The sequence below is a fragment of the Anneissia japonica genome, unplaced genomic scaffold, assembly GCF_011630105.1.
Source record: "Anneissia japonica isolate Jap-2015-1 unplaced genomic scaffold, ASM1163010v1 scaffold287800_len1627635_cov199, whole genome shotgun sequence".
Taxonomy (NCBI): domain Eukaryota; kingdom Metazoa; phylum Echinodermata; class Crinoidea; order Comatulida; family Comatulidae; genus Anneissia; species Anneissia japonica.
In genome coordinates, this window is record NW_022731299.1 from 878,802 (window position 1) to 904,124 (window position 25,323).

Here is a 25,323-nt window from a genome sequence, read left to right on the forward strand (position 1 = left end):
TAATATGGAACCACAAAATACTCAGTGGATAAAATCTTTTAGTAATATGATCTCAGATAACAATAATAAAGAATGGTTTCAAAAAGCAACTAAAAAATCATCACTGAAGGATTACATTAAATACAAAATACCAAATTTAGAATACTACCTTTTGGACAAATTGAATTTTAAAGGTACACATTTAAAGCTAGAACTAATGTTCTAGACCTTGAAGGCAGAAAACGGGTATGGTCAGATACGCACTCGGGCCATTGTATTATTTGCAAAAAAAGAGAATTCGAAATTTTCTATTTGATTGTGAAGGTCTATCCTCTATAAGAAATGCATGTTTTGAAAATTTGAAAACTGACTTGTGTAAAATTGTTAGGTACTTTTGGGACATTTTATTAGAAGGTTCATGTGAATTTAGGCACCACTTACTTTTAGATAATATTTTTGATGCATACCAGAATATTGAAATTTGTAACATTTGATAACCATTGTAAAACATATTTAATAAAAGCAATGACTGAAAGAACTGAACTAATGAAAAACATTACCATCAATATTTAATTTTTATGTTATTTACTGTACTTATAAACTTATATTTTTTGTCATTTTTAAAATTTTTTTTTGTACATTAAGTTATTCCTTAATTACTACAGAATAATGAGAGTAACATTTGTTTTGTTTGTCCAGTATTTTTTCTTTACTCATTTATCTTTTCAATAATTCATTTTTATATATTGTCAGTTGTTGTTTTGTAACAGTTGTACGGGTCGAACCTCACCTGCGCAAGAGTGTTCCTCTGTTATGAAAGAGAGAACCAATAAATCTTATCTTATCTTAGGCCCTTGTTTTTTGACAAACAATGACCTTTCAAAGGTCAAATTGCTGTCAAGGATATGAATTGGCTGCTTCGCAGCAATAAGAATTTCATGAATAACAATTTGAACTAGAGCTACATCTGGAAAAGTCTATCAATCATTAAGTCTGATCCTCGTGTGTTTTGTACAAATTGGAAAATATGACATAACTGTTATCCAACTAGAGTATTGTTAAATAAATTAGGAATTGTAAAAGATGAAAATTGCAACTTTTGCCAGGAAGGCGAAATTGATTATATCAAGCATTTTCTAGTTTGTTGTACAGTACTAAAGTCAAACCACTCTGGCGTGAAGATTCAAAAATTATTTTTGACCATAGGTCCTTGATTATACCTTTGCGAGGCTGGTGAGAGGAGAGGTGTCTATAAGCTAATTTAGACGTAAACAATGTATATTATTACTAATAATAGGCATACCTTGGCATAGTTATTAGCCTAGTAAATGTGGATACGTTACAAGGCTTAAGACGAAGTTAATTAATGCCAGAATGGTATATTTATTATTATTCTTTTAATAATAATAATAATAATAATAATTCGTATTATTATTATTATTTAGGCCTAATATAAATTAAAAATTAATTAATATTAATAATAATAACAATACGAAAAAGAATTATAATTATAATGCTTTCTTCTTTCCGGGCATCTAGGTGTCATAACCATAATTTACTTTGCGACTCCCCAGTATAGAACAGACCATACGTCCTTAATTATACCTTTGCGACTCTTGTGAGAGGAGGGGTGTCTATGGGAGGAGGAGCGTCTATGGGCGGGGGAGCATAGCTCCCGTCGGGAGGAAGTCAATAATTTTGTCGGGAAACACTGCTATGAAATAGCATTTTTAGCGTCTGACTGTGCCATTTCCGAGCCTCTAAAGGGGGCCGTATACACCATCAAGGTGTAAGAAATTTTTTTTAAAATAGAAGTAAAATATTCAAGTTTTAAGGCTGAATGAGTGCCATTTCTGGGCATCTAGAGGTGCCATAATCATACTTTGCTTTGCGACTCCCAGTATATAATAGAATATAGGTCCTTAGACCTATACGACGACCGTGAGGAGAACGGTGTCTAAGGGGGAGGATAGCTCCCTTCGGGAGGAAGTCAGTAATTTTGTCGAGGAACGCTGCTTTGAAAAAGTATTTTTACCGTGCCATTTCCGAGCGTATAGAGGGGCCTATTATAGTATTCTTCAAATTTGCTCACCTTGCATGGTGGGGCTGAGGTAGGTGTGAATACCTATGGGACTCCCGTCAGAAAATGTTTGGATCCGCCACTGGCCAGGGATATACAAAGGCGAATAATGTATTCTAAAATATACAGTTACTAATTAATTTTTGTTGAAACCAGCTTCTTTCAAATTTCCATAACAAGAACAGTTCTTTATTAACTTTATTTTACCATTTGGTCTACATCATCTTCCCACTTTAAATCATACTTAAGACAACACCTAATAATTTTCATGATTAACAATCGGAGGATGTTTATGTCTGGAATATTATTACTGTACTTCCAAAATGGATTTGTTATCTGGTATGTTATGTAGAGTATATGCTAAAAAGTTGTTGAAAGCCTATTTTACTTTTGTCATATTTTCTAAATAACATATTTAAACAAAATCAAGGGACAGATTTCACTCTCCTGCTTCCATGACCACATATACGGTAGCAAAATGTTGAGTGAATTACAGGCGACAAACAACAGAATGCTGCGATGATAATACTTCATAAGAAATGTCTGATTTAATATGTACTGAAATAATAGTTCTAATACTGAAATAAATTCAAAGCTTGCATTAACATTATACTGTAAGACACATAACCAAAGAATGACCAGTTATTGAGCTATAGACTACCAGTTTTGTTATTCCCTTGGCTGTTAAAAAATAATGAGCACAGATGCAGTATATTTACAGAGCACATCTTTACAGCGGTATAAATTTTAGAAACATTATCTAGAGAGACATTTTGCATTCAACTCTGAACCAATCTTCTTACAATTGTTTTATTTTCTCTCAAGCATTTTAAATTCAATTCAACTGGATTGTCGATAAAAGTATGAGATTCTGTCAATAAAAAAGAATGGGTGTAGTTTTGGGAAATACAGTACAGTACTATGATTTTTTTGACGGTTTTGATAATACTGTACCATGTTTTAACGCCATCACAATTCACATACTTGAACAGTATAATGGTAAAGGATGTATTTAATGCTGAAAAATAAATTAACACAACAACAAATCACATTGTGGACATCTACAACACATTAGAAGCGACATCAGAATTTCACTAATTAAGTTGAATATTTTCAAAGTAACAACAATTAAAGTAAATATCACAAAGCAGACATACAATCTGATTTACCACTTAACTACAACTTCCATGTATACTGTTATAACTTTTGAATTTGCATAGATTCATGTCAAGCACTGACATGGCAAGAGTTCAATACAATATGTACTTAAAATTTCATAACATGTGTAGCTACTGTATAATTATTGTACAACCAACCAAGGAGATAGAATTTCCTATTAATTTAATACTATGATGCAATCAAAGTGTTTATTTATATAAATGGAGAAAAAGTTAAATTGGACAAGGAGTGTATTTTCATTTGAAATATACTGATGAGGACAGGACACTGATATTTACTTATATTTGTAAAATAAACATAAATACGAAACCTTAATTATATTATTATTTTTAAGCACCACTCATGCTTTGTGCATTTCAAACTTAACTGTATACACTATGCAAATTTATCAACTGAATGTTTTCACTGTAGGTCTACTGCAAGACAATATTCAAAAGCAGTGTAGACAGGTGACAGGCCCAGTCAAATACTCATGTACTGGCTATTTGGTGTGAAGGGGAAACTGAAGGCTAACCTCGGTTAAGGATGAGAATTGAATGCTGCTTAAATTTAAAGAACGAATATTTGCAAGAAAAAAGCACATTACAGAAAATTCATTATGTACAAATTTGCTAAGTCTGAACCTAATTTTTAATTTTTTAAAATTTTAAATCAAGTAGGAATTTTAAGGTGTTTAAGTCCATGATGAAATGGGCCCATCATAAGAATCTTATAAGTATATGTACCATTCTTTCTTTCTATCTGGGCATTTTGCAATATTTACTTTTACAGACAACAAATATGTTATTGCAAGGGGAATTCTGAAAAAGAAAAAAAAAGAAAAAAAAAACTACAACAATCTAGAATTATACAAAGAAATTTCCCAGGCTTCGCCAATTGAGAAAACGATTAAAATTTTCTATAAACTATTAAAAAAAACATATATATATTTTCTGTTTGTATTACATTGCGATTTATCATACTTCCATTAGGAACATATTGTTTTTATCTAAGTTATAGATTATATTGGAACAGAGTCTAATCTTTACAGAAGCCTGTTAGCGCCACCAGTGAATTAAAAATTTAAGAACCGTTAAGTGGCAGCCACCACTTAATTATCTGGCAGCCGCCACTTATTAATGTAGTAGCCAGGTGGCGGTATAGTCTTGCACTCAATGATCGAGTATAAAAGGCTATACCACAACCTGATAATTAAGTGGCGGCCACCAGATAACTAAGTAGCGCCCACCAGATAATTAAGCAGCAGTCACCAGATAATTATTTGGCGGCCGCCAGATAATCATGTGGCAAGCAGCCAGATAATCATGTGGCAAGCAGCCAGATAATCATGTGGCAAGCAGCCAGATAATCATGTGGCAAGCAGCAATATAATCATGTGGCAAGCAGCAAGATAATCATGTGGCAAGCAGCAAGATAATCATGTGGCGGCCACCAGATAATTAAGTAGTGGCTTAACAGCTCCTAAATTTTACTTCACTGGTGGTACCAACAGACTTCCATAAATCTGTGAAAGCTAGGACAAAATACTCTAAAGGGTCAAATTCATTTTGAATATAAATTTAATCACTACAATAAGTAAAATTTTTGAAAAACAAATTATTTAAACAATTATGACACTATATCTGCAATATCAATAATCTTACTTACACTTCAATTAAAAAATTTTAGTTGTATTGATTTGATTTATTATAATATACAAACTTAGGAACAACATATAATACGAATACCAATGATCTCCTGGAAGGTGTTTAACAAAATTTATGTAATCCACAGATTAATTATCTTGATATCCAGAAACATTTTGCACATTCTACATTATCCAACCTGATTGCACAAAAAAAAAATTCAAATTTGCACTATTATTTTGCGATGGCCAAGTAAGAAGCATGATTGATACTACAATATATTTCTACTGCTACATCTTGCTCAATTCTTTATGATTCAATTCTTTCTATTGAATAAACAAATGGACTGATGAAATGAATTCAATAGCCAATAATCCACTTTCATCACAGAATTATCACGAGCACCACCTACAGTTTTGATGAACCATATTCATACAGACTACCTTTACAGCTACTGACACCAGATTAAGAATGACAATTCAGTCATCTCTACAAACTATAAAGTGATAATCGCATAGGTTAAATACGAGTTGGCTTTGAAATTTCTTGAAAAAAAAAGCTCCTGACTGATCACAAATTTACTGTGATTTACTAGTCATGTTTTTGTCAAACAGAAAAAATGTTTTTCATGAAGAAACTAAACATATAACTTAGTATGGTTATTTCAAAACTAAATGTAATTAAAAAAAAAAAAAAAACATTAGCCAGATGCGGCACTACCATATTAAATTTGTTTATAAATACAACAGTTTTTTTTTTATAGACATAATGACTATGTCTGTGCATTCTGTGCAATAAGATAACAAAATGCTATACACTTTGTGGGAGATCTTTACAATTACCCATATAAGTGTCATTTGTTGCAACCTGTTGATTCAAAGGCTATATACAACGCATTGCAATTGCTGCAACACCATGTATAGGTAGCCACTTTGGTTACCTTTTCATGGTGTCAATAGCTTTACTGAAGGCCAGAGGACTGGCCGAAAATAAAAAGTGTTCAATAGCCTACATGTCTTGTCATAATTGTTTGTTTCAATTACTATGTATATTTATATATACAGACATGCCAACCCTACAAGGCCAGGAGAAGTTTGAAAACCTTTTGACAGGAGTTTTGGCAATGTCAGCGGAGTATGTTCTTGCCAGGTTAGCGCCAGTGTATCTCCAGAATTTTATTAGGCTCCATGAATGCAAAAGCAGTGGACTTAGAAAAGCCACTTCCGGCACAAATTAGACTTGCAGAGTCAGCACTGTTTTTAAAAAATTACTTATTTTTGAGAAAGCGCTATATAAATGTTATTATTATTTTTATATATGGTACTAATGTGATCGAGTATTATCAGCATATTTTAAACGGTGTTTTGACTCACAATGACGTTCTACATCAGCAATACCACCGTATGAGACCAGGCGTAGGCCTACTTAGAAAGACAACACTGCACAGATCACGAGTGTAGGCATCACCTAGTTTTCATTTAATAATATTAATAAATTAATAAATTTATTCTTATATAGCGCAAAATGCAAGAAACCTCTAAGCGCTTTACAATGAAAGGAAAAACCGGATCAAAATAAAAGAAAAAATGACAGGATACTAAATCAGTAGACCATGGAGCACGAATTACTTTTTCGTATACAGTTTAGAGCGCTTTTCAGGACAAAATTAACTGATATTTTTTTTTAATCTAAATCGTAGGATTTTATTATTTGGAAATGTGCGATTTATTTCAGCCGGCTGTAATGCGTAAAAAGCGCAGATTTTCAACTCAAAATCGGAGTGCCAAGCTTTGCTTAAATAAACGGAGTAATCCGCCGAAATTGGAGTACTGTAGTTGGCATGTCTGTATATCTTCCGACAGAATATATATATATATATATATATGTAATAGAGAAATATATATCACATAAGCTATATTATAAATAAATTGTAATGTACAATGATGTTAAGTACTCGCAATAAATATTTTTTCGTGTTGTTGAGGATGGAATCATGGACAACACTTGGAGATTCCATTATAGTGTGTAGCATGTAAATGTTCAGTTGGGTTGAACGTTGTACAAATGGCAGACTAGTAGCATTAATGTTCAGTTGGGTTAACACTTTTTGGTAGGTATTTTTCACTATTGCAGTGCAGGTCATTACATAAACTCATTTACAAAGCAAATGTTATTTAAAATTTGGAAAATAATTGCCCAAATATGGTTACATAACATTTTATCAAATTTGAGTACGAAAATGATTACTTGTTCTACCTATGTGTTTATTGATTTGTTAAGTGTTGATAAAATCTGCTAAGGCTATACATATACAAATTATCTGGCATTAAATCTATGTTATTTAGCATAAACATAATTTAAAAACCAGATAAAATTTTTATGCAAAATCTTCCACAATATTTTTGTTTTCAAGGTTTCTTAATCAAAACGCAAACCAATCCCAATATTCATTATGAAATTCATTTCATGATTATGTTATGTCAATAAATGTTCATAATACTGTTAAGAGTAATGTGCAAGTTACTTTACATTCAAGTACTAAAGAACACCACTTATACAATAACTACTGTAAAATATAGAAATTTAAATGAAATTAAATCAAATTGACAATTATAAACCACTATAACTTAAACCTATAATGATGTGACATTCAATTTTAAAATATAAAAATTTGAATAAACTACAAGGAAAGTGTATTAGCAAATTTGTTTTGAGAATACTCATCAAATGATGTCAAGCCATTATTTATAACAGTCCCACTTTCATTACCAAATCCAAAAGGGAGTAAAAAATTACTTTGATTATTATTGTGCAAAATTTGACCTAATCGAACCATGCATCTCCACTTTCTGGATTAAATAAGGACAAATTTTTTTCGCGGTCTAAAAAGGAATCATTAAATTACATATAGAAACACTTAAACACAAACCGCTTTGTAGCAGATTTGATGATTGCATTTTTTAATTGCTGATATGCATCCGTGATAAAATACCGACAATTTTTGCAAGTATAATGCAATAATTTACTAATATCAAAATAGTTTTGGAATAATCATGGAATTAGAAATAGGCCTAGGTAAATGGAATAGCAATTGATGTTTCCAACTGTTGTTATTTGCCCGCAAATAACACTGGAATGACAAAATAATATCAATATATATCAACAACAATAAATATACTACGAAATGATGTTTGCCCTACCTGACCTGTTATAAGTACTAAATGCTCAGTACATTCCAAAACACTTGTCTCGACTAGAACAAGCTAACCAGCACCCTTTTGGCTACCTATACTTGAATTAAAACAGTTAGTAGTTCTGGCCTGCTGAGAACGACATGGACTGAAAACCGTAGGCTATAGGAATATTGCTCACCGCTAGCTGCTTCACAGATTTAGGCCTTTAGGGTAGAATTGTTAAAAAGGTAGGCCTCTCTAAGTAAGAACTTAAAAATATGCCAAGCCTCTACTAGTCTAGGCTAGGCCTACTCCTGACTCCAGACGAGGCCTGAGCCATCCTCCTGGAAAGTTTTGTTGTATTTGTATGGTATGCCATCTAGTCTAAGCTTAATTGTTTTTGCCATTGCCAAAATTAGTCTTACTAGGGTCTATTCTAAATATTTTCAGCCCGTTTTATTAGAGGACTATTTAAATTTAGGCATGTCTAACTAGTCGACGCGAGTGACTCAGTTTCGTGGCTCCAAAAATATGAACATTTGATTGGATGAAATTGTTTATTTCGGTTCGCCCATTTATCCAAATACGGAATATAAGATTACGTCATTCTTTTGGCATCCTGGTGCCTGCATTCAGTGTTTTACAAGTCGCTTATTCCATCTATCTCTAAATTAACTTTCTCGTTGGTGGCGCTGTCCAGAATGAGAAAAATAATAAAAAATAAGAGACTTGTGGCAAGTCTATGTTCTAGTGTTTAAGACATCAGGCTATACCTGGAGGTCGTGGGTTCGATTCCCAATCGAATCACTTGCAAGATTTTTTTTCGCAAGTGTACGTCAGGTAGGGCAAACATCATTTCGTATTATTTCTCCTGATGCAAAAAGCCATCGGAATAGCATTGCAGTACTCGCTGCTACTTGGGGATCAGATTCATCAATAGCCACCAAGCACAAGCTCTGTGGCTTAGTGGTTAAGACATCAGAATAGTTACCTGGAGGTCGTGGGTTCAATTCCCACCCAAATCATTTGCGAGATTTTCTTCACAAGTACTTGGGAATGCACTGAGCATCCAGTACTTATAACAAGTCAGGCAGGGCAAACATCATTGGTGATTCGCATCTAGTGCGGATCACCTCTTGTTATTGTCAGAGATCTTCTTACTTCATCTTTTTTAAAATTTTACCTTTCCTTCCATTTTTGTGCGCATGATATCTCAAATTTGCCGTAAGTTACGCACATGCGCACTTCAACGAGCATTTGGCATGGCCAGGAATAGTCACAATAAGGTTTTCAATGTGCTCAGTCATGCGTGACGTCATCTACGCGCAATCTTGCGTTTTTACATTATCGATCACATCATCCTAACCTATTGTCATTTGTCATTCATATTTAGTAGGAATACCACGTACCGAAATATTTTACGTGCATCAAAATTTTTAAAATGCTCAAAAACACTTTTTAGCATGTACGGAAACAAGAAATTACGTATTTTTTATATATTTTGGGTTCCTGACATTGTTTCAACAAATTTCCATTATTTTAGGTCATCATATGGCCAATAGCAATGCTGTACATGTGCATCAAACATAGGGACCTTTGCTCACGTTTGTGCTGATATACCGTAAAAATATGCTAAAATCAGGCCTAATTTTAATCAGTTATAGCTGCTTTGGATGAAAGGTGACCCCCAATTTTTATTACATATTCTGAAAGTACATGAGTTGTTAATATAATTTATAGATAATAATGGCTGATCGGACATTGTGACGTCATCATATTGCCATCTGAATTCTATAAAACTGAAGTTTATCTGACATCATTTTTGAAAATACGCATTTGAGCTTATTTCGCTTATCCCTGATCGATCTTCTCCCAAGTTTGAGTATGTTATACCTGAGACAATTCTCTTTCATATATACAACTTCTTTCTACATTTTGATGACGTTATCATGGTCAAAATAAATGCTTTTGCTGACCCCCATCATCTTTCTTTCCTCAAAAATTAGATAACCCCATAATCATCTTAACCAATTATCATTTCTGAATTATATTTAGTAAGCATAAACTTCAGGTAAAGGTTGAATGTTATGTACCTTAATTTTTCGTGCGCGCGTCATAACGTGTGCGTGCGTCAAATTATATATATGCTTAAAATCATGAATATTTTTATTTAGTTATAGCTCCTTAGGATGAAAGGTGACCCCCAATCTTTATTACATATTCTGAAAGCACATGAGTAGATATGATTTTATAGATCATTATGGTTGATCGGACATTGTGACATCATCATATTGCCATAAAAATTCAAAAAACTAAATTTTTATATATGGTAAATATTATGAATGATAATAAGTCCCCCACCAACAGACGTTTGTCAATGAGAGTTGATACATATATCTCTTATCAGGAGTGAACATTTTGTGACATTACCATGCGCATGTGCATCACAACGTGCGCATGTGCGTCACAATGTGCGCATGAGTATATCTTTTAAAACGCTCCAAATTCTTTAAAAAAAAAAATGAATTAGCGTATACAATAGGCCGTTTTCAGCATTTAAAAATTGTTCAATCTGCACCGAGCACACTTCATCGAGGGTCAAAGTGCGGCGGATCACCTAACTCGTCCTCAGTGACGAGTTCAAATCTAGTTGCGTATTATTTCTAGACACCTTACCCAGAGAAACTGTAACCTATACTATTAGAAAATCAAAACATTATCTGCAAACAAGAACCAATAACCTTTCATGTGTTAAATGGATGTTCCAAAGCACTAAATGAAGGCCACTACACCTTCTCTAATAAAAGTAGTGCATAATACATAAAGCCCAATAATAATATTCAGTCTGTAACAGACAGATATACAGTTGCCCATCATTTATGTAAATAATTTTATGTAGTTTAGCAGATAATTTTATTTGAAATATATCTTTTGGTAAATAAAGAAGCTTGAATTTTGTGGGGCATTTATATTCGATGCCCAGGATGAAAAATTCTACAGTATGTTCAATATGTGTTCCATAAAGAAAACCTTGAGAATTTGTTGATTTACCTTTTTAAATGCAACTCATTCTATAAAACATAATTTCCTGAGATGGGTATTCACCATTTAAGCAAATAACCTATTATTCCAGATTGTCAAATAATAATCAAATGGATGAGAAATTTATAAATTAATGCTTTTAACAAGTCATATAAATATTATAACCACCAGCCCCAATTCACAATAATCATAGTACTACATACACAGTACACAATGACTATAACAATTTTATAAGCAGAATTTATGTAATTACTCTTCATACCAGAAAATAAACCCAAAATATTAGAAACAAATGCAAAACTGCTAAATTAAGAATAACAGGTGTAAAAAATGATTGTCTGATTCCCTTGTAATCCCTTCAACAACTTCAATGACCCTTCTGTTAATCTTGCATTGTAGGACATACTGCCACAGTGTAAGAGACAATTCTGGGACATCATCATGAATTGCTACTGAGTTCTTCGGTAATTGGAGATCTTGGCAAAGGCTTAAGAATGTGACTGTCTGAGTTGATGTTGCTATCTTCTTTACAACTGCAAAATGGAAATGTGCCACAACAAGGCTGCTGCCATGGAATTGGAACAAGTCTTAAAGGATGAAATTGGTTTGGGACAGGAGTCAATGATCTCTTGTGCTCATCAACTGCTGCTAATGACTTCTGAATTATCTCTTTGATTTCAGGATCATTTGAATCTAGAGGGTTATCCTCAGTTAGATCAGTAGTTATGTCAAACACAAGAGGAGGGTTGTGGAATTCTACTGAAGAACCATAACATTGGCATACATAGGTCTTCCAGCATCCTCTCTCTCCCAGTTCATTTACATTTAATTTTGTTGTTGTCATCATAACTTTATAGATCTTGTTACCTACAATGGAGAAAACATTACACTATTATTTTTTTTCTTTTTTGCTTAAATTTGATATAAATCATGTACAATTTTTTTATTTTATCATAATACACTTGAAAGAATTTCATCTAATCTTTAGTTGAATTAATATACTTTAATTGGTTCATGTAAATTTCAAAAAATGTTAATCTATATTTTAAAGAACCAATTACAGTACATATTACACTTGTTTTGGGCAAAAATTGAAAATTTTTGAGAATGTTAAATTTTGTAGCTTTTGTTTTGTTTTAAAAAGTATTTATTTTCTTGAAGCACCTGAAGACATTGAAGTACCCAATATTATCAGCATGTTTCTAGTAGGTATGCACATAATCATAATAATTAACAACTTGACAATTTGTAAAGCATTTGTGATATTACAGTGCTTTTTACAGTGCAGTGCTATTACAGCTTTTATCAGCTATGGAAAGTATGTACTACCATCATTGAAAATAGACAAATAAACATAAAACGCAATTCATTTTCCATACCTGTTTTTGGTATGTAGCGAACACCATGCAAATATCCGCCACAATAATGAAACATGAATTCATGTGGTGATGATTTATTCTGCTCGTTTAGCAATGGTAGCAAATCTTTTCCATCAATGACCCGATCTGAAGGTAGTGGGGTATCTAGTATTGATGCAATTGTAGGGTACATATCAAACACATGCGTCGGTTGTGATATGATGCTGTTGCTGCGTACTACACCAGGATAACGTACAATAGTTGGAACTCGCATACCTCCTTCCCAGGTGTTGGCCTTACCACCTAAAATGTAACAAAAATAAAAGCTACAGTAAGACTAGGGTTTGTGCAGTGGCCGTGCCGGCGGGGGATAGGGGCGCCAGCCGGGTTTAAACCCCCACCAAACAGGTCAAGCCCCCTCCCCCCATCAGATAGAGCTTGTCGGGCAGTCTGACTGAAAATATATATAAAAATAGGCCAACGCCAAGTCAACACATGCCTGTCACAATCAGAGAATGTCATTTCTGGCCATCCAATGGTTCCTATTCTTTAAAAAAATCTCATTTGGGAGGTGAACACCCTCTCAAACCCTTCCATCACCTTGGGCCGACAAACCGAAGACCCCCTGTCAGACAGCTTAGCCCCCAGCCCCCCTGCAATACTGCAAGTTTGATGTAACAGTCTAGGACCTGAAGATCTGTATGCACTTAATTTAGGAGAGAATATCTCAACTGTTACAGACCAAAATGAGCCCTAGGAACAACATGGGATGTGTGCAAAAATCTCTATCGGGGAAAAACAGCCAGAGAATGACCACACCCATTTTTAAATGGCCACGCCCACTTTTTAATTGGAAATAAAATAAACAGTAGGCTAGATATTATGAACATATGGAAAGACAAAGGTTTTTCTTTTATAAAATAACACATGATGAGGGGATCAAATTTCAGAATTCTCAGCTTAATCAGTTTATTATTAGTTTACATATGCCAAATAGGGGCTATACCCCTTTTTTAAGTGCTACTTTAAATAGTAGACTAGACAATCTGAACATATTGCAAACAAGGGTTTTTCTTTTATTAATGAATACATATGATGAGGGGATATCACTCCAGAAACCACACTGTGGTCACATGTTCTGTTCATATACAAATTAGCTTAAATATGCAAAAAATACAGGGGTACACCCCTTTTTCATTGGAAGTACTGTAGTACTTTAAACAGTAGGCTAGACATTAAGAACATACTGAAAAAAGGGATCTCCTTTTATAAAGAACACGATGATTAGGAGATAAAATTTCAGAAATCTCACAAGTTCCGTTCATATGGAAATGAGCTTAAATATGCAAAATAGGGACCACGCCCCTTTTTTACAGGAAGTGCTACTTTAAATAGTAGGCTAGACAATCTGAACATATTGCGAAGAAGGGTTTTTCTCTTATAAATGAACACATATGATGAGGGGGATGACATTTCAGAAATCAGACAGTGGTCACATGTCTGGTTGATATGCAAATTATAGGTAGCTTGAATATGCAAAAAATATAGGGCTGAGCCCCTTTTTCATTGCAAGTGCTACTTTAAACAGTAGGCTACACATTATGAACATATTGATAAGAAGAATTTTCTTTTATAAATACACACATATTATGAAGGAACAATTTTCATAAGCCACACCTTAGTTACAAGTCAGGCTGTTCATATGCAAATTAGCTTAAATATACAAATAAAATACGAGTCATGCCCCCCTTTTTAACTGGAAGTGCTATTTTAGACAATACGTTAGACAATCTGAACATATTGCAAGGGGTTTTCTTGTATAAACGAACACATATGATGAGGGGATAACATATCAGAAATCACACTGTGATTACATTACATACATTAGCACACGGAGTGGGTGGAATAGAAACGGGTCCGATAGTTGAGCGCTTTCTTCTTCTACAGATTTTACATCTTTTAACTCTTTTAATGTAGTTATGTAGTTATGTGTGAACAACTCAACTGTAAAGCTGAGAAAGTGATGAAATATAGATTAACTACCGACCAGGCCAACTATAAATCAATGAACAGCGCGTAACAATACTGTTAATAATGAACAAACTACACAATAGCATGCCCTAATAGAGTCCAGCATAAAGCTAGTCTCAACAAATATGGATATGGATTTGACAGGGCTTCAAATAAAAAAGGGGCATAGCCCAAGGCTATCTTTTTTGCATATTCAAGCTAATTTGCATATGAACAGGACAGTTGACTGCAGTGTGATTTCTGATCATATGTGTTCATTTATATATATAAAAAAACCCATTGTTTGCAATATGTTCTGATTGTCTTGTCTACTGTTTAAAATACACTTTCTGTAAAAAAGAAAGAGGCATGGCCCCTATTTTTTGTATATTTAAGCTAATTTGTATATAAATGGAACTTGTGATTAAGGTGTAATTTATGAAAATTGATCCCCTCATCATATGTGTTCATTTATAAAAGAAAATCCTTGTTTTCAATTAGGTTCATAATGTCTAGTCTACTGTTTAAAGTAGCGTTTCCGATGAAAAAAAGGGGCATGGCCATTTAAAAATGGGTGTGGTCATTTTTGGGCTGTTCATCCCGGATAGAGATTTTGGCACACATCCCACTGCTGTTCCTAGGGCTCATATGATAAATTATTGTTGTACAAGTGCACTACAATAATATTTTGAGGTCCTAAGATTTAAATACTAACAGGCTACTAATTTGTTTTAAAATTCACAAATTCTCATTCAAAACTAGATTTCTTATCTTCAAAAATACAATTGTGCATTAAAATTTCAGTAAATTCAAGCCTTTTAACCAATGCTGACAACAAATAAATGAAAATGGTCGTAAAAAGTTTAAAACTGGTATGACGTAAGGCAAACAAATCTTGGGCTTTGAAAACATGGTGTAAAGTTCACTGTTCTATCACCTTGCCAACCAACTGTTACAAGCTTCTTTTTTAACTTATTCATGAAAGTATTATTTAAAATTGTGCATACAGTACTTCAGTTAGATTTAAGTATTGTTCTGAAGGATAACAAGTAGTTTTTAATTCCTATTATTTTTTTGTTTGTTTCAACTTTGTTACGAGCACAGGTGTATGCAAATTTACTTTCTTTATTATGTAAATTGACCAAGGCAATGTAAGCTACCTCCATGGTGTAAACAATAGTGGTTTAGCCTGAAACATGAAGACAGGTAGTTGATAAGCCTGCAATGAAGCAGGTAGTTTTTAGCCTGCAAGAAATCAGGGAGAGTTTTGCCTGTAATAAAGCAATTGCATATTAGCCTGAAATCGAGCAGTTGCCTGTTGTTAGCCTCCAAGAAGGCAGTTCATTGTTAGCCTGCAATAAAGCACAGTTGATGTTAGCCTGCAAGAAAGTAGTTTGTTGTTAGCCTGCAAGAAGGCAGTTCATTGTTTAGTCTGTAGTAAAGCATGGTTGATGTAAGCCTGCAAGAAAGCAAGGTTGCTGTTAGCCTGCAAGAAAGCAGTTCGTTGTTTGGCGCGATCTCCAAATTATCCCACACGGCAAAAACACGTCTAGGTCAACACCCTATCACGAACGCGTCTGAGAAATCAACCATTCTAATTACCACGCTATATGGATATTCATTTGCTACACGTTTGAATTACGGCTCGCGTCTGGACGACGGCGAATCGTTTGGACGCTTGTTGATCGTTTGAACAATTTTCAATTGTTTACTACTGCTGTACTACCAGAGCGGTCAACTGGCCCACTTGAATGTGTAGAAATACTGGCATTTCAAATAAATGTTCCATAAATAAATAAATAATAAATGTTGCAGCTCCTATTCTTTCTTATGTGGCTATTGTGATAAGTTGTTATACAGAGCAGAACATTATACAACAGACTATATTATATTTCAGTATGGTCTTACTCGCCATCTTTATTTTTCTGCCTCTCTCGACCCAGAGGGCTCACTCTCCAGATTGCATACTACAATCAACACATCTTCCTTCCTATAAGGATGAACACAATTCCTACGAAACATTTATTTGTTTTTCTAATTAAACTGATAACATAAATACTCAATTTTTTAACAAATTCGATCAAAAACACCAAATGGATTGTTCTGCAAGATAATAACAAAAAAAGAACAATGATAATAACAACAAAATACCTGGTCCTTACTTAAAACATGCCATGTCATTCATTCACTGTAAGAGTGATCTATGTAGTGTAATCATTGTTAAAGTATTTACGATTTGGCTTCCAGTCGCGTTCGCTATGTCGTGGGACATTTCTATCTTCTGCATGAGTATTATCTGTATCTCCATCATTATCACAATTATTATTTAACATTGGCTTGTAAATGGACTTCTTCATCTTCCGATTCTGGTAAATGGACTGAAGCATGTGAGCTGCTCTTCCTTGCTATGAATGCTTTCGTGTCGAGTTGCTGGAACTTGGAAGTTTAACAAATTATCTGCCATTGGCAAGTTCGTTTTCATCCTCCTGTTGTAGAGTAGCTCTGCTGGAGATTTTCCACATTCAAGAGGGGTGCTACGGTATATTTGCAGGGCCTTCCTGGTATCCTGATTGCTGTGAACTTCTTTTTTAATCAATTTTTTTACTTTACTGCTCCTTTAGCCAGTCCACTGGATTGGGGGGTAGTGAAGACTCGAAGTCGTATGAACAAAGTCCCAATCAGCTGCAAAGTGCCTAAATTCAGCACTGTTAAATTGAGGCCTGTTGTCTGTCATCAATTCAATAGGTGTTCCCTGTCTTGCAAACACAGACTTTATCTTTACTTATCACTGCTACACTAGCTGTGCTGTGCAGCATGCAAACCTCTATAAATTGTGAAAAGTAATCTACAATGACTACATATTCCCTGCAATTAACTGTACAAAGGTCTGCCCCAAGTTTCTCCCATGGACAATTTAGACTAGAAAAAATGAGTTAGGGGGAGTGGAATGTTAGAAGCAATCCACATAGCCAGACATCTTAATTAATCCGTCCTGGTCACCCAAAGCCCTGTTGACACTTGATTTAACTCCTTGTATAAAAATGGCGTCAATTTTTTTTCCTGCCCAGTTGCATAATGTTCGTGAGCTCTCGGGGTGGAAGGGTGGGGGTGGGTTCTCTTACTGCTAACTAGCATTTTACTATCGAGCCTTAATCGTGCATAATGCATGTGCATATGGGGGCCAAGTCCTAGTTCAAATGGGTCCTTGAGAGGCCACGGTGGCCGAGCCCTTCTTACTACTGTACTACCCATCACTCTACTAAAACGCCTTGACAATACGGTAACTTTTTCAAAGTCAAATAGAACAAAATCTCACAAACACACTCTGTGGCTGATTTATTAGAAGGGGTCAGTCCAACTACGACCCATCATTTTACTATGGAGGTTTGACACCTGTGTGCTTTCTGGGGAAATGCTTAGTTCCTCCGAGTCCAAATGAGCCACGGATAGGCCAGAAGCCCCACTCTTACTTCATGGTGGCCAAGGCAAATAGGGGCCTATAGTATGTTGTGTTTTCCTACTTATAACTATGAACAATGGTACACCATGTTACGTGCTGTATAATATATTTGATGGGCTGATTGATTTGTTATAACATTAATAGGCATGGTCCTCCCAGTGGTGCAATGACGAGGCGTGGGTCCTGGGCCGAAACATGTTAGGAGCACCATGCATATTAGTAAAATATTTTTGCTCACGAAGTGACACCGGGGTGGGTAATCCCCCTAGAGATAAGTGTTAAGAATGAAAATATTTCAATTATTAGACAATGCCAAAAAATGTTTTGTGAATAATATTTTGCACACATTTTTAATTTGAATATTTGCGTGCAACATATATATATTAGGAACGCCCTCTTGAGGCATAGCATTGTGTAATACAATGTTCCCGACGGGTATTTGGACCTGTTCAACCATGAAGCCTTCGTGGTCTAGTGGTTATGACGCTCGCCTTGTCAGCGAGAGGTCGCAGGTTCGAATCCCATCGGAGGCATTTTATTACACAATGATTTTTCATAGGATTTTATTCGTTGAAAAGCTACAGGGTAGCCTACGATGTTCCATCATGTCCTTATTAAACACTGTGTATGTACCTTTGATGATTTATATTATATTAGGTATATGCATATGCACATGCATTTTCTTAGCTTTGCCAATATAAATAATATTATCAAACAATCATTCAATCAATCGTTTCAGGGTGGGTCCAGAAGACACGAGTCTATCCCAACCCCCAAAAAATAAAGAAGAAAGAGATAAGTCCAGAAAGAAGGGAGCATGATGTCACTGTAGGCCTACTCCAAAACAACCTATTTTTTTTTAATGTCTGTTGTCTCCACCATTTCTAAACAAAATTATTTCTCTATATCTGTCCCTTATGGGTGTAAACACCAAGGATAACCCACAAAAGTCGGAAGAATACTTGTTTCCAGTGAGGTCTTTCTGGTGGTGATTGGGCACTACACCGGCACTGGCCCGGGGCCCTGTGGCTTTCTGAGACTGGGGCCCCTTTTTTGATCCGGTCACCACTTTGATTGTGGGAATTTAAATGTGCTCGTTTTTCTAATATTTGGCATTGTATTCTAGATTGCTTTTAACAAGGAAATAAATTATATAATTATATGACATCAGTTGCAGATCTAGGTATTCAAAATAGAGGGAATGTGGGTAGGGAGGGACTTTCACACACCTATGCCACTTCAGCCCCAACATGGTTGGGGCTAAAGTAAGATCATTTATGAATACGGCACCTCGAAGTGGCCGGAAATGGCACTCATAGATTTAAAATGCGAGTATAATTTCCATTTTTAAATCAATTGGAAAATATAAGGGGGCTCCTGGCTGACAGGGCCCCCCCCCCCAATTAAACCTTCTCGGGATATACTATGATATATGTCTTAGAGTCGATCTCAGAGACACAGTATGCTGTTATGTATCAACAAAATCCTTTTGGGTAAGGGTGCCCGAGCGAGGCCCTATGGGTTGGGGCCCTAGGTGACGGGGGCCCTGTGGACCGCCGCACAAGAGAGCGCATAGTCGTTATGCCACTGTATATCGGGAAACAATTTCCTATTCATTTCCAATTAGTATACTGCGTTCTTTAATGTGCACACAGGCCTAATGCACACGGGACCAACAGGTTAAATGTCTCATCCGAAAGACGGTGCACTATCATAACTTGCATTTCAGCCCTCCAACTGAAATACAAGGAAGAGCAGTGATAGTAATTCTATACACCACCTTCTTTCTAACGCCCCTTCCAATTACCATCTTAGAAAACTTAAAGAATTTATCCTCCAAAAGGCAGGAAAGGATTCCCTGTACAGGCGAATGCTTTGTTAATTTTTAAGTCAGTAATTAAAATAACTATAATAATCTCACTACAATAATTACAATTACAATAATAATAACAATAATAATTATAATAATAATTGTTGCCTTTTTGCCCTTTAAACCTGTTTCCTTTTGCTGTTATTGTGATGTGGGTCTACTTGTTGAAAAATGTTTAAATGTTGATTGTTTAGATTTTTCTGCTTGAACCCTTTACTTTTGTAAAATTCAACCCATTTTGAGTGATGCAATAAAGAATGATTTGATTTGAATCGGAGACCTAGAGATCAAGATCACAGAGGCTACCACCAGTTTAGGCAACTGAGCTAAGCTGCTCTGCTACCTGGTTATAAATCCATAAGGTACCATTCCAATATTTAATAATAGGCTCTATTACAGTAACACTATTAAAATTCAGAGACGGACAAAATTTACTTTCGCCATAATACGTTGTACAGTAAGCCTACGACTTCTGGATCACTTTTTCTTCAGGTCATCTAATAGGCTTGAAAATAAAAATATAAAGATGTTTGAGTAACAAAATTCATTTATTGTTTTTAATAAAGTGTCACTTTGATACCAAAAAATATGTTTCTCTGAAACATGATAAGGCCAATCTGAAGAAAAATGACCCGATCATCCTTTAAGGTCCAATTGATGATGTTGCAGGCGTTTATCATCTGAATTATTAGTAGGCCTATAATGTATACATTATTTTAATCGATTTTAACATGCTGTGTATAATATTTAATAATAGGCCTACTATGATGGATAACCATGTATTTCATTCTTTATTTATTGACATGTTTAAAGTTGGAGGCGGATTTTAAGGTGGGTAGTTATGCAGCCGTCCGGGGCTCATACATTTTTGAGAAAATTAAAAATATATATTTTGTCAAAAGCGTTGTATTATTGGATTGCTCGGTAGTAGTATGTAGGGGCCCATCGCCTTTCTGGGACTCATTTGGAAATGGAGGAAGTAAGCGTTTCCCCAGAAAGCACACAGGCATTACATAACTGGTCAAACCTCCATAGTGGGGCATCCAGTGGCATAGTTGAAAGCAAGCCATCAGATTCTGAGAACTCTTCCCGCACTGTCCAATATTCTTGTAGATTATCAAGACAATCTTTCTTTTCATTCGGCCAGCCGGATAGTATCACGTTGCGTAATGCTTTCATAACCTCATCTGTTTGTGTTTCCTTCACAATTTCTGTCTTGCTATGTGAGGAGACAGGTATTGACACAGTAACCATATTTACATAATTGACAATGTCCTCTTCGGTACTACTCTGTCCTTCAGCGTGTTGATCTACTGCTCTTGAGAGCGTATCTGGCGTATACATAAATTACCCTGGGGTGAAGGACACATTTAAGTCATATCGTTTAACTCTCAATGGACAATCACACAGGGACTTTTTAGACAATGGAATCAGGGGTTTGTGATCAGTTTCCACTTCTTATGCTGTCCATATATGTACTGATGAAATCGTTCACATGCAAAGACTATGGCTAGCAGTTCCTTTTCAATTTGGGCATATATGGTCTCTGCTTCCGACATTGCCCTTGAAGCATACGCCACAGGAGCCCAGGTTCCGTTATACTTTTGTAAAAGTACGGCACGTAGACCAGCCTGTGAAGCATCTGAAGAGACTTTAATAGATTTTGTTGGGTCATAGAAATGTAAAACTGGCTCTGTGACAAGAGCTACTTTAGCAGCTGCCAAGCTTTTTCTTGTGCATCTTGCCACATCCATTGATTTCTTTTGTCAAGTAAGCTTCGAAGTGGTGCTGATTTTGAAGATAGGTCTGGGATAAACTTACCCATGTAGTTCCCCATTCCCAAAAATCTCTGTACATCTGTCTTGTTCTGGGGTCTTTCCATGTTCTGTATAGCTGATATTTTTTGTGGGTCAGGCTGAACTCCGTGATCATTAATGACATCACCAATAAAGGTTAACTTTCTAACTCCAAATTCACACTTTGCTCTATTGAGTTTGAAGTTGTTATTTTTTACTATGTCCAAAACCTGTTTTAAGCGCTCATCATGTTCAGCTTTAGTTGATCCCCATACTATAATGTCGTGAATCATAGTGTTTACACCAGGAATCTCTGCAAACAGATTATGAACCAATTTATGATATACCTCTGGAGCACTGCTAATTCCAAAAGGTAGGCGCAAGAATCTGTACCTACCAAATGGAGTGATGAAAGTACATAACTTTTGCCCCTGAAAACTGTGCAGTAATTTCTGACCTTGAAGGCAACTTGTAGTGTTCCCTCTTGATTGATCTATTCAAATCCCTTGGTTCCAAACACACATGTAGTTTTCCATTCTTTTTCTCTACTATAACCAATGATGAAACCCAATCAGTCGGCTCGGTTACCTTTTTTTATGACTCCCTGAGTCTCCATTTTTTGCAACTCAGCTTTAAGCTTTGGTTGTAGAGAAAATGGCACCTTTCGACATGTATGTTGAACTGTTATCTTGTCCTTGTTGATTGTGATGTGATGATGTCCCGGAGGCAGCCTAATCCTGTGAAAAGTTCATGATAATCAGTGTCAATGTATAGTGCTATATATTCTCTTAATAAGGTTCAATCTCTCGCATGTTGGTAATCCAATTATAGGCTGCACTTTTTCTGGCAACACCTGAAACTCAATGTCATGATATACACCTTTATATTCACACTATAATGCATTGCCAATAGGCTTCATACAGTTCCCGGAATATGAGACAAGTCTGGCATTTGACTTTGTCAGACCTGCGCCTAGTTTGTCATAAACACATTTGGGCAATATATTACACTGTGCCCCTTGAATCTAACTTGAACCTTACAGTTCTATTTTTTACCTGAAGGTTGAGCATCCAGTTGTTTGTTTCTTGTTTCTGGAGACCTACAACATCTACAAAATATTTATCATTGGTATTAGTGTCTGCTGCAACGATCTCATCTACTGTTGATTTACTTCGACAAAACTATGCTCAATGGTTTTTCCCTTTACACCGGGAGCAAGTTCTTCCCCATGCAGGACATGCCCGCATGGCATGTTCTTTACCGCACTACTTACAGGTTATTTGTGATTTTTGCTGAGGCGGTGTTTTTTTCTTCACTATTTGTACATCAATTTTTGTTTGTGCATTTATGGCGCTCAAGCTTTTCTTAGACATCTCTACATTCTGCCCTATTTTTATCGCTTTGTCTAGAGTGAGGTCATCCCCTTCCTCTAAACATTTTTCTTGTACTTTTAGGTCTTTAGCCCTCATCACTATTGCATCACGTAGCATGCGTTGCATGTCTGCATAGTTACAGTAGGTAACCAAAACCCTAAGGTCGGTGACAAAGTAATCAAAACTTTCCTCCCCATTTTGGAATCTGCTATTGAATTCCACTGTGGCTTTTATTTCGTTGCTCTTTGGGGCGACATACTTTTCAAATTTCTTATACACACCCTCAAGCAGCTCACTCCCGGCTGGCACGGCTGGGCTATTTTCGGTAGCTTCTTTTGCTGGTTCCCATTGGAAGGTGTGGTAGATTTCTCTTCCTCTATCCCCTATAAATGTCATAAGGTAATTGACCTTCTGAACCTCCGACTTGTCGCTAAGGGGACCATTGAACATAAACACGCAATGTTGCTTAAACCGTTTAAACTTCTTCGCCAGATCGGGAATATTCCAGTTCATGTAAAGCTTCCTGTCCCTATCCATTTTTTTTGTTTTTATTTTATAAGCTCTTGAGTTAAGAACCGTATAACAGCAACGATGTGTTAGCTACTTTGCAACACAGCCCAGCGCGAGAACGACTGAACCGTTTAACAGGGCAAACCATTCACCAACACATGCCACTAAATACCTGTACGTCAAGCAGTCTGAATCTTCACTGTGGGAGCGAGGAGGCCTAGCGTTGATCTCTCTTAGGCTAGCTTCACAGGACGCACAATTTTCATTAATGGGTTGTGACTCAGCCGGAGGCAACAAAGTTTCTCCTGACACCATGTGATGAGTTTTTATACAGAGCAGAACATTATACAAAAGAGATTTATTATATTTCAGTATGGTCTTACTCACCATCTTTATTTATCTGCCTCTCTCGAGCCAGAGGCTCACTCTCCAGATTGCATACTACAATCAACACAGCTATACTTTCTCTATGCTTATATGAAGATTGGTAAATTACATGACAACGTGCCTGGAGGTCCAGGGCGTGGTATGCGCTTTGCTTTGTACGCCACTCTGTAGATTGAAGACTAGCGCTGGCGTTTTCTTTGCAAAAGTGAAGGAGGGTAAATTGGCATTACAAATCACAAACATACTTTAAGTGCCATGGTAAGTCAGCGTTACATTCTGGTCTAAATATAAAATCAAATCTAGACCTAGGTAGGCAGTCTGCCTATCTTTTTTATCATCAAACACGGCTGGTTACTCACAATTTTCTGAGGCTACTCTCTACTGTGTACACTATGCAGCAGTGTGTTTTCTTTACCGTAAGTTTTACTGTAGGTCCTCCAAATCGAGAGATGAATATTTGATTGACTAGCAAAATTTAGATAAAGAAAATAACTTGTCATATTAACAACAAATCATGAGCTTTAGTTTTGATTTATTATTTAACTGATCGAACTACAGAATGCTCTTTAAAATAAAACTGCAGCGATCTCGAGGTTGAACCATGGGTGCAGAGAGCAGGGCCCAGAACCATGTGTGTAAACTAATAGAGTACTGGGCGATTTAGAACTGTCCATTTTCAAACAAGGGTATAACATTATTTTTTTTACAATTACTTATTTTTAGTTGTTTTTCTTTCTTTATATTTGTTCATCGATTCGTAAATCATTGAATATTAGGATAGTCTCACCTATGCACGGTATTACAAACACTAAATAACTATATAAAACTACAATAATTATATTCTACTTTACATTTTACAAGGTATTTATAGCATAATATAGAGCTTAGAACTAACTGATCATAAACTTTCATATTTATTAACAAATTAAAAGGAAATATAACAAGAGCATCAATGATGCAATAGCCCACTTGACAATAGCTGGCAATGTTTAAATGCTGTCGGTGGGTGGAGGTTGTGTGGAGTGTTGTTATGTGTATTGAGCATAAAGAAAAAACATTTAAAGTAATAGAGTTAGTTGTATGAATCATCATAGACCTTTTTTGTTATGTTCACTTAACAGTTAGGAAAGGTGTGATGTCGTGTACAGTGATATTAAAGAAAATATGGTTGTTGTAAGGTTTGTTGTGTACGTAACTTTTTGAAATATTTTGTACTGTAATTATAAAGATATTTATGTAGAGGTTTATGATATAAGTAGACAGTTTGGTGAATGAATGGAATTTGTTGCATAGAAGTATTTCATTGTGAAGAAATATATTTTTCCAAAGGTGCATTATAATTATGTATATCATTTGTCTTTCTTTGTTAGTTAAACATGCAGCTTTGTTTGAGAAAGGCTAAATAACTTCTTGGCTGACGTCAGATATTGATGTATGTATATGTATACATATATATATATATATATATACACATATACATA

General features: G+C 35.4%; 1 protein-coding gene across 1 annotated transcript in view; it reads right to left on the reverse strand.

Moving 5' to 3' along the window:
• Positions 1 to 9,401: 9,401 nt before the first annotated feature.
• The window catches only part of LOC117115298 (steryl-sulfatase-like), an 82,705-nt gene continuing 66,783 nt past the window's right edge, over positions 9,402 to 25,323 (reverse strand). Inside the window, exons 6-7 of the mRNA XM_033259029.1 lie at positions 12,458 to 12,739; positions 9,402 to 11,945 (exon numbers count right to left, since the gene is read on the reverse strand). Coding sequence (XP_033114920.1) covers positions 11,518 to 11,945; positions 12,458 to 12,739 — 710 coding nt within the window. The 3' untranslated portion in view covers positions 9,402 to 11,517. The remainder of the gene's footprint in view (positions 11,946 to 12,457; positions 12,740 to 25,323) is intronic.